The sequence below is a fragment of the Gossypium raimondii genome, chromosome 2 (genome assembly GCF_025698545.1).
Source record: "Gossypium raimondii isolate GPD5lz chromosome 2, ASM2569854v1, whole genome shotgun sequence".
Classification (NCBI taxonomy): domain Eukaryota; kingdom Viridiplantae; phylum Streptophyta; class Magnoliopsida; order Malvales; family Malvaceae; genus Gossypium; species Gossypium raimondii.
This window is the reverse complement of record NC_068566.1, coordinates 17445482-17456398: the sequence shown is the minus strand read 5'-3', so window position 1 is coordinate 17456398 and position 10917 is coordinate 17445482. Positions and strand designations below refer to the sequence as shown.

General features: G+C 32.2%; 1 protein-coding gene across 1 annotated transcript; it reads right to left on the bottom strand.

Annotated features, from left to right (window-relative positions):
• Positions 1–5780: 5780 nt before the first annotated feature.
• On the bottom strand, positions 5781–9522 carry LOC105783905 (F-box protein SKP2A). The gene is made up of 5 exons (XM_012609618.2): positions 9366–9522; positions 8453–8781; positions 6985–7333; positions 6773–6914; positions 5781–6290 (listed from the first exon to the last, which is right to left on the bottom strand). Exons 2-5 carry the CDS (start codon positions 8707–8709, stop codon positions 5920–5922), a joined length of 1119 nt encoding a protein of 372 aa, XP_012465072.1. The 5' UTR covers positions 8710–8781; positions 9366–9522; the 3' UTR covers positions 5781–5919.
• Between the last annotated feature and the right edge of the window lie 1395 nt (positions 9523–10917).

Genomic DNA, 10917 nt, shown 5'->3' with positions numbered 1-10917 from the left:
AATTGAGTTAGCTTTGCATGTTAGCCACATGTTAACCTTGAGTGTGAAAGTTGTGAGATATAAATATCAGTAGAAACCCTTGTAGTGAGGGTTTTTCCTTCTCTTTTCTTTTACTCTATTACACTTTGAAAACCTGTTAAGAAGAATTTGTTGGAGAAGAAGAATCAAGTAATCAATTAGAAAAAAAGAGTTGTGCATGCAGAATTAGAGATGAAATAGCTAACTTCCTTGAAATCACCTGTGAGTATCTAGATAGTGCAATTCTTCTCTACGTTGTAATTTGTCTTGTGTACCATTAACGTATAGATGTCATGGATAGAGTCTAAATGAGAACATGTACTTTGAACTTTGGAAATTTGTTATGTATAATTCTTTGTCTGTGCGTATGTGTGCATGATCATGGCATGAAAGAGAAATGAATTTATTAGGGGTATGAACTCAGTATATGGATAAGATAAGCCACTAGTAGGGCATGCTAATTGCTAACCAGATGGGGATATATGATGGGCCACTGGTAGGAATTGTTAGTTGTTAACCATTTTGGCGGCCACTGGTAGGGTATGTTAGTTACTAACCAGTAGGCATGAGTGTTAGGTTTTGGTAGGGCATGTTAGTTTCTAACCAGCCTAACGTTATAGGAGCTGCCTACAGTAGGACATGTTAGTTGTTAACCATGACAAAGAGCCCTGTAATCACAGGAATACGTAGGTGTTCAAAATGATATGATATGAAGAGATCTCCTAATATGTGAAATCTGAGGTTCAAACCAAGGAAGGGTATGAAAGAGTAAGCTAATATGTCTCTGTATGTGTTATATGATATGTTATGTATTGAAAGAAATAAATTAATATGATATTGTGTATGTTTGTGTAATACATATATCGGTTGAGATGAAAAGAAAGATTAATGATTAAGAAATAATGTTCTAATGATTAATGATTAAGAAAGATTAATGATTAAGAAAGAATGTTCTAATTCCTGTTGATGCATCAAGATCATAAGAAATTCACCAAGAGATAATTATTGGTATATTGAATCCGCCATAGTAATTTTTGAAAACATGTTTGAGTTCGCTTGAAAAGAGGTTGTGGTACAAAAGGTACTTATGAGAAAAAAAAACTATGTTAATGGAAAATCAATAGTTTTGTAAGTTATAGTGCTTTGTGGGGGAAAAGATATAAGTGTACGCCCAGTATTATGAAAGATGGTATGCGCCAAATATGTGAGTACGCCTTTAAAGTTATACCCCAAGGTTAAGTGTTCGCCAACGAGATAAGACTGTGCGCCCATATGTCGTGGCATATAAAGTCTAAAGTATCAGTCTGTGTTATGAACTTGCCATGTATCTATCTTTATTTAAGTGTTGAGTTTTCCTTGCTAGACTCACTAAGTTCTTTTGAACTTACATCATTTTCATTCCTTCCTTTCAGGTGATCTTCGTTATAGGCTTTTGAAGGGATTAAGCCAGAATAAGCATTCTCTGCTATGAGCTTCATCTATTTCTATTTTGTAACATGCATATGTTTTGGGGGTGGGGTGTAACTTTGTTCTAAAAATGAATCTGTAATAAATGGTTTTTCTTATTTAGTTACTACTTTATAAGAATGTTACCCCATTTTTGAAGGATTTGTTAAATTTTATTAAGTTTTGACTTATGAAATGGTTTCTACTTGTATACGCCAAAATGTTTTATAAGTAAACATCACTACTAGTATTGTATTTTAAAGAAGAATTTCAATTGAAAGATCTTAAATCCATTTACTTTTATTCTATGGCGTATACTGTTAAATAAACATATGTTTTGAAGAAGTTTTTTGAGGCTCCACCTAGTAAAGTTAACATGTATCACAGTTGAACTGAAAATTGAATTGGGCATATGTCTGTTTTCTGTCTGAGTAATGCTTCAATCGACCTTCTAGTATTGGGGTGTTATAAAGCATTTATGGTGTATTATGAATGGAAAGCCTTTGAGGCATATTTTAATAGGTTGCCTTTGTGGCGTGTTTTGTACAAAGTTATATGGAGTATTCAGAATATTTCTATAAAATGCTCAATAAAACCAGTATGATATAAGGTATCTATCAAGTATATGGAAAGAACTATACAATATTAAGATATGATTGAAGATATTGAATTGATGAGATACTGAGATGTGACGGGTTAGTATTGAATAAATGTTTTGAACAAAAGTTTGAATATGAAGGTTATAAGAAGTTATCCGCCAATTCTATTTGTATTAAGACAATATAAGTAGGTAATAGTATGCGGCTAGATTGTTATTGATTAGGTAAACTGTGATAATATAGATTGTATTATGATTTCGCCAATTGGGTATGTGTTCGCCTAAGAATTTGTCTATGAATAATAGTTATGGGTTATGAATACGTGTGAGGTGATAATTGATATGTACTGGCCTTTGAATTAGATTCGGACAGATTTATAAATAATGTGGGTCGAAGAAATATTTGAGGATTGAGGTTGATAGAGAACATAAATGGGAACAAATTAAGGTGAGGTAGTTAACTTGTATATAAAGGAATGAGTTCAAGGAACGTATTTGTCAGAAGCAAAACCACGTGACAAAGGACAAGAAGATCGCCATGGGAAACTAACAATTATCATATATATATGAGTACCAATTAAGGTAAACGATGTCATTTCTCACTAAGTTCTCTGAAACTTATCCATTTCTACCTTCGTGTTTCAAGTATTTGATGTTCGGTACATGCTTGATGGGACGATGCTAAGAGTATGCCGAAAATGGGATGTATTGGAATATTATGCATACAATGTTGTTGTTTTGGTGTTATAAAGAAGGAGTTAAATTATTGAGTTATAAATTTGTGTTAGACTCGATTAATTTTGTATAATTATAAGTTTAAATACTTTATTTGTTCTGTTGAAATTTGTCCTAGATTGTAATTTCAAACTAGGTTTGTTCGAAATTGTGATTGTCTATTTGAGTATGTATTTTTGGTTATGTGTTTTGTGGTAACATCTAAGATCAGGATTCGGCAAATCAGATCAGGTTGAGGGCATTATAGAGAAGGCCTTTCTATTGAAAGTCGAGAATAATTCAAATATGTTTCACACAAAGCACAGGTACCTTTCGGTAAAAGTTTATTGCTATAAATATCATAAACAGACTCGGTTTAGAAATTTTTTAAACTTTTCTAGTTACAATGAACCATTTTCTTAATCGGATTTTTTTCAATTGGTATCAAAGCTAGGTTGTGCTATGTTTATAGTATAAACCGATACCGAATTTATTCCTTTTGTCATGTTTGGTTAATTTTAATAAGATGTGGCACTTTTGTAATTATATGCATGTTTTGGGTTATGTATGATATGCAACACCCCATCCTCGACCCCACTGTCGAGCCCGAGGTATTGAATGTTACATTCATTACTGGAGCAACTACGATCAAAAGCAAATCAATCGAACAATTAATACAAATCATTAAGTTTGAAACATCATTACTGCATGATTTACAAACATATACGAGGTTATGGAAGTTCATTAGTTAGCTTGAAGTCGAATAAGGGGCAAATTGTAGGATTTTCAAACTGTCGAATTGGTGTCGCAACTTAGGGAGTTCTAGGTCACAATGTAACCCACTAACTTAACCTCGTTGTGACATTGAGAGCTTGACGTCGCAACATCACTCACTGTTTTCAAAAGGTCCATTCGGTACCTATTCACAATGGCCTAGCAAAATGGCCAAATTCATTTCAAACTTGTTTGAACATATACATATACTTACAATACTCAAAAGCTACCATAGATGCTTCATCATTATCATTTTTATCAAGTTAACCATTCAAAACGCAAGATCAACCATAATATACAAAAATAATTTCTACCTTTGCACCATTTTAACTATAAACCATAAATGCATGTCAATTTAACATTTCATAACATAAACTACAATTGACATATGCCAACTCAATGTCCTAAAGACCATATACATTACAAGACAGACTCGAATATAGGTACTTGCCATATATTGAAAAATATAAGAAACTATGTTGCTTAGTCAAAGGTTGTGGATTTGATGCTGAATTACTTCTCAGGACTTTGAGACCCACCTATACCTATGCATGGAATAAACAAACCGTACTCTAAGCGATAAAGCTCAGTGGTACTTTCTTGATTCAAGATAATATCATATTAACATAAGCAATTGATCATAATAATTACAAACACAACATCTACCCAAATTATATCCTATCATCCCAAGAAATTCCATTATCATTTAAATATCGGAGTATTCATATGGTAATTAGAAAATCAATCCATTCAGCATTGCAATAGAATTTACCAATTCATACTAGTTGTCAAATGCTTAACTTTATATCATTTAAACATGCTATACACAAACATATATATACCTTTAACATTAAGCCATCTAATACCATGATCAATTAACATCATTTAACTATTTAACTTACCAATCAAATCTATTCTTGGAGTCAATTAACTCTTTCATACATGTTTTGGTCCTCGTGCCTCGATTCTAATAGGTTCATGTAGTCATTTATATGCTTTTTTTTTCCGAGTATTATAGATATGTATATATAAAATTCTAATAGGTTCATGTAGTCATTTATATGCTTTCTTTTCAAGTATTATAGATATGTATATATAAAATTCCATATCATCAAATCATTTCATGATTTAATAAATAATTATAAAAGAATAATAATGATATTAAAACAAATACTATAAAAATAATGAAAAATATTTGATGCATCGTCGTGTATAAGTCTCATACATCATCGATGAATAATAACATGTCACTTAATCATTAAATAAAATAAAAATAATGGAGGACTTGTAAATAAATATATTTATTTAAACATAACCAAATAATAATTAATTCTAAATAAATACTAAACCCGATACCCTAAACTTGAGACCCTAACCCTAACCCTTAAACCCATGATCTTAAATATGAGAGTTATTAATATTTATTTATAATAGATATGCCTAATATTTAATTACGTTAAAAATTATTAATATTTATTTATAAGTCTTCCATACTTTTTGTTTAAAATTTAATGGTGATGTATCATTTTATTATTCATCGATAGTACATGTGACTAATGTGACTTATGCACCGATGGACGATCGATATTATTCCAAAAATAATTATGAATATATTATATTTGTAAAAATGTATAAATATTTTTAATAATATAAAGTGAAAAATTATGCATTATATAAATGATAGTTTGAAATTTCAAATTCTTTTACTTTTATAGGAACGGTGTATATTATTCAAAAATCTAAATATAATTTCCTCACAATGTTTAAATTTGTATATTTTCTTTACTAAAATAAGTATTTTTTAATTCTAAAATTCTTAACAAAATTAACATTTTCTCCAAATCCCTTGTTCAAACGCACACTTAATAAATCACAGATGAAAACCAATTTAAAATAAAACAATAATAAGAGAAAAAAAGTAAAGAATTTAATGAATTTGAAGCCTTAAATTTAAATCACATGTTATATTTTGAGTTTAAATTGTTTTTTATACATTTTATATAAAAGTTTAAAAGGAAAAAAACACTTTATAAGAACAGTTATTAATTATTTTAAATTTTTATTTTATTTAATACTTAAATAAAATGAAGATTCTTTATAAATTTGTTTAAATATTGCGATTCTCGTGTTCAATTTCATCTAAATTTCAGTGCATTTATCATGTGTTTTAATTAATTTTATATTTACGATTGAGAAAGTCCCAAGTTCATCATTAAGACCACAAGCAATGTGAAAACGGCAAAGTTTAGCTTCCGAAAGAGAAACACTGCATAATTCACAACTCAACAGACCAGATTACAAGCCTGAAGATTTCTAAGACCTTGTAGTACATTTACTTACAATATCAATATTAGATTTAACATCCCCTTTCAATGAGCTGTATGGAGAATACTGTTTAGTGTGCGGTGTGATTGGACTGCACAAGCGCAATGCACGGACGTTAAGTTCAAGCAGCCACTCATGACGAGGGAATGCCTTCCAGAGCAGGTGTGAAGAGCAGGGAACGTATCACATAATGCCTGAACAGCTGAAGGAGTTAGTGCAGTACACTGGCTTATATTCAGACTTCTAAGACCTTCCTCATCATATCTACCCTTCATGGACTGCCAGATTGAAGCCTTGTTCTTCACTCGGCTGTGAGCCAGTGAGTACATTGCCGTGTCTGTGATATTCCGGCAATAGTACAGACCAAGCGACCTCAAATGGAGACATCCATTTGCCAAAGCAATCACGCTATCATCTGCAATACAATGTAAAAGCTGATCAGTCTTCATCTTCAAAGCATGCAATGTTTGCCTTCTGTTCTTGAAAGTGAAAATGGTAAACAAGCTTAGTTATTCGAAGACTGAACATCAACCTGCTTCAAAAGCTAGAAATGACGGTAAAAGTTTCTTGATATTGTAGTCCACTCTCATGCAAACTTCACATATGTTTTAAACTGGATTATAGGGAAGCCAATTTAAAGTCAATAAATAGATGGTATCCACATTTGAGAATACGAATGCATAATTTTAAATTGTCTACCGACAACCATTAGCACTAGGTGCTGCCAGACTTCACTAGATATACGTGGAAGCAAAATGCCATGTCAAATTTCAAAGGGAGATGAATTAGGCTAGAGTGTTGGAATTTGGAACTGAAACAATATGTTGAATTTCAATGTCACAGCAGTAAGTTATACTACATTGTAAATACCGAATATGAACCCAATGAAAGCAATACCTGTTATGCGGACACAGCCACACAAGTCAAGGCATCTGAGATCAGGGCATCCATATGCTAGACTCGTAACTCCTAGATCACCAACGTTGTCACACCATCCCAGATTTAAAGAGTGCAACATATTGCAGTTCTGTCCAATAGCCTATACCAATATTTCTGAATCAAGTAAGTCAATTTTCTAATCAGCAAGTAAATAATAGTATTGTTCCTACCTGCAATGCGCAGTCAGTTGCAGCTTTAACGCATCCACAGAGATTTAATATTTTTAGTTTTCGACAAAATTTAGTCAAATATTCAAGACCTTCATCACTGAATGATGTGCAGCCACTGATGTTAAGTTTTGTAAGATTAGGGCAACCATGGGCCAAAGCATACAATGAGCGATCACCAAGCTTGAAACTTTTGCTGAGGTCCAGATCCTGCAGATCATGACAGAATTTCGCAATAGTCTCAACAGCAGTGTCCTCAAGCTGCGGATTTTCTTGGCGTAGTACGAGAGTTAGCAATTTGGTAAATTTAGGAGCAAGGGATAGAACCAAGTTGTTCATGTTCTTACAGCACCTGCAGCAAGATACCACACAACCCAATTTTAGCGAGGAAGTAAACTACCACAAATAAAATGACAAATCTAAATGCAGCCAAGCATAATATGAAAAAGTTTCCAACCAATAAGGTAGATATAAGATATTTCAAGATCTCCACATCAAACAAGCTTTAACCATTACTACTAAGATGAAATGTTAAGCAAGTTAATAAGCATCAGGTGGGGCACAAAAATACTACCATAACCACCAATATACATTGATAAATATATTTAAGAATTGATAAACCCGATTAGGAGAGTGTTTTCAAGTCATGCATTATGTTATCCTACCTATCAGAAACTAACGTACTAGGTGCTACAAACTTGGAGAACACTGAATACATCTTCCTAAATCAACCAAATACTTTCTTCAAGATTCATAAAAGGGAACAATGACCAAAATATTATTTGTAAACTCGTATCATTTATGAAGGTTCAAAAATCAAAAGCATAGCCAAATGAATGGTACTTCAACAAAAAATAATGCAAGTTTTCTGGTTAATTATAGTTAAAACAGAAAGTGACACGGGCAATTGTAAAGGCAATAATCAAGGGCTAACTGAAAATGGAACTTTATGAGGTTAACCCAGACACTTAATGAGAAAACGGTTTAGGCCTCCTGCTACCAACCAGTTGGAGAAAAACTAGCAACTCAGTTCAAAATTCAGATTTCCCAAGCTGGGATTGATTTATATGAACTGTATCTGGAATTGATATTACTCATAGAGAGCAGCACCAAGGATATAGCATCAAGAAGGACTTTATAAAAGCCCTAGTACTAAAAAGATCTAACCTCCTTGAAGCTATAAAAGAACAGCAATATTCATATCTTAGAAGGCCAGGCAAATGAATCTATGGGCTGCTATGCGTCCAAAACTACTAAAAGGTTTGCCTTAGAGCTAGAGACAAGCACACAAATAACAGGAAATGAATTACAAATTATTGCTTTATATTAGAGTAAATCCTGGTTCTGTTCAGAACTCTAGAGGTAATAATAGCTAACCTGCAAAACAAGCACATAAACATCAAACAATTGTTGACGGAAACAACGAAAAACACAAATATTGGTACTTTTGAACATTGGAAAAAACAGATACCATGAGAGACAGAGATGGGTAAGGCCCAAGCAAATAGCATCCCTCCACCCACTACAAACACCAGAAGCAACAATAGCAGTTCGATCATCGACAAGGGAAACAATTCTCAACAACAGCTCCATAGGAATATCTTTCCACTCAGTGATCACCGCACCCTTCCTCTTAACTCCTTCACCACTATTTCCAGCAGCAACCATCATCAGCTTCTCAAAGCACAAGTTCAAGTCTTCACTTCGCACCTTTTCTTCACCTATCATTTCACTTTCCTTTCTACTCACCACCGCCTTTTACTCAAGCTTATAAATTCCTTGGTCCTAGAACCCAAAAGACTAATAAAAATAAAGTTAGAATGAGAAAAAACCAAAAAAGGACATTGAATTCAGTGAACACAGTCTAGTAAAGCGACAAGTGTCTAGAAAGCACAACAGAAACCATGTGTCACAACCTTAAGAAACTTTGCAGATACTTTACAGAAGACCACAAAAAACAATCAAGTTTCTAGAATTTTAGCAATTTCTAAAGTATACCCTAAATTAAAATTTTAACTTTCTTAGTAGTTTTGTTAACTCTTCTTGGCATATACCATAGTTCAACAAATTGGATATCAGAGGGATGGACATGCAAAAACTAATAGAAATGATCACTGGAAAAGGAAACAAAAACAACCCCATTTCTTTAATGCAACAACCTCATTTCTTTGATTGCAAAACTTAACATTTCCAGCTGAAAGCTAAAATTATGAATTTTCATGTAAAATATTAAAATTTAACCCACTTCAAAAGCAGCAGCTCAGTTTATAAAACAAAAGAAAAGCGGATGAAACAAACAAAAGTAAACAAGAGACAATCACCAAATATAACAAATTTTAAGAAATTAAGAAGGAAACAATGGAAGATTAAGATTATGATCATACCTTTTTACTGGGTTTCTTTGTTTTCCTGCTTCGCTTTGCTCCAAGTTCATATGGATTTTGTTACCCAAAAAAAACTAAACGAACAAGAGTTTACTTACTAAAACATCAGAGAAGGAATAAAAAGAAAGGGAACCAATTAGCGACGTAAAAGGTGACACGTGTCGGGAGTCGACGGTGATGAGATATTAAACGTAGTGGGACCTACTTAAAAATTTATTTCCAATCACAAAAACGTTAGTCATCAATATAGCGATTAGTAACGAAAGGAACCAGGTCCAAAACTTAGAATGAAAAATTAAACAAGTTCCAAGCAATAACATTAAATAAGTAAATACATGTTGGAGTAATTATAAGTATGAACCTAAATATATAATCTCGAATCTAAATACGTAACATCAAGACTTTTATCTTTAGTGGTTTGAATTTTCTTAAATGAGAGAAAATTTGAGGTTAAGTGTTGTTTTATTTATTTATTTATTTTGTTTAAAACCGAAGCCGCGCGGAAAAGCAATCAACAAGAAATTAAGTTTGTTGTATTTTATTATTACTTGGTGTTTAGATGTGGAGAAGAAAATATATAATTAATAAGATTTATATTTAAAAAGTAAAGAATTTGGACAACCTTGCGTACTAACAATAGAAATTTACACGAGTATCTAAATATATATACACTATATAAATGTGGAGTTAATTAGTTAAAAATGTCACTTTTAAAAGTTAATTAGGGAATTAGGTCGTTTTTCTCTTAAGAATATATGTCGATTTTAGAGAATTGGAAGCGTTTTCAGTTAAGGTGGCAGTCAAGGGGTTGAAAAGCGCTTCCTATAGGAAACGTTTTCGTCCCATGGTCAATTTTTTTTCGACGATTAAAATTTCAAATAGCTAATTACATTTTTGCTTCCCAAAGGCTATTTCATTTTCTATATAAACATACTTGTTTTCTTTTTTCTTCATTCAATCCTATTCCCTTAATTCTCTCTACTATTTTATTCTCAATTTTTTCATTCAATTTCTCTCAAATTCTTCTTGTCTTAATTTTATATTTCATAATTTCTTTGATTTCTTTGATTTTTATAATTTTAAAAATATCAAGGCCTCTTATTCGTTTGAATGTCAAACACATTTTCGCATCCAATTACAAATAGTAAGAAAATATTATCAATTTTTTTATTTTAAATTAATATAATTATTATGTTAATATTATTAATTTTTTAAATTATATGATCAGATCGAAGATCAAATAATTGAGACGTATATACACAATTTAAGTGGAAGGGCACCATGTGTAATTGAACAATAATTGCAAGATGCGAGATTCTTGCATGTGTCTCGTATGCTCAGGGGGACTAAATTGAAGCTCGAACTTATCAACGCTTTGGTGGAAAGATGGAGACTCGAGACACATATTTTATCTTCCATATGGTGAGTGTACAATTACACTTGAGGATGTAGCATTACAGCTCGATTTATTGGTTGATGGGGCCGTTATTATGGGGGTAGTGAGCGTTGGCGATTGAAGCGCAATTTGCAACCAACTATTAGGCAAGGTGCC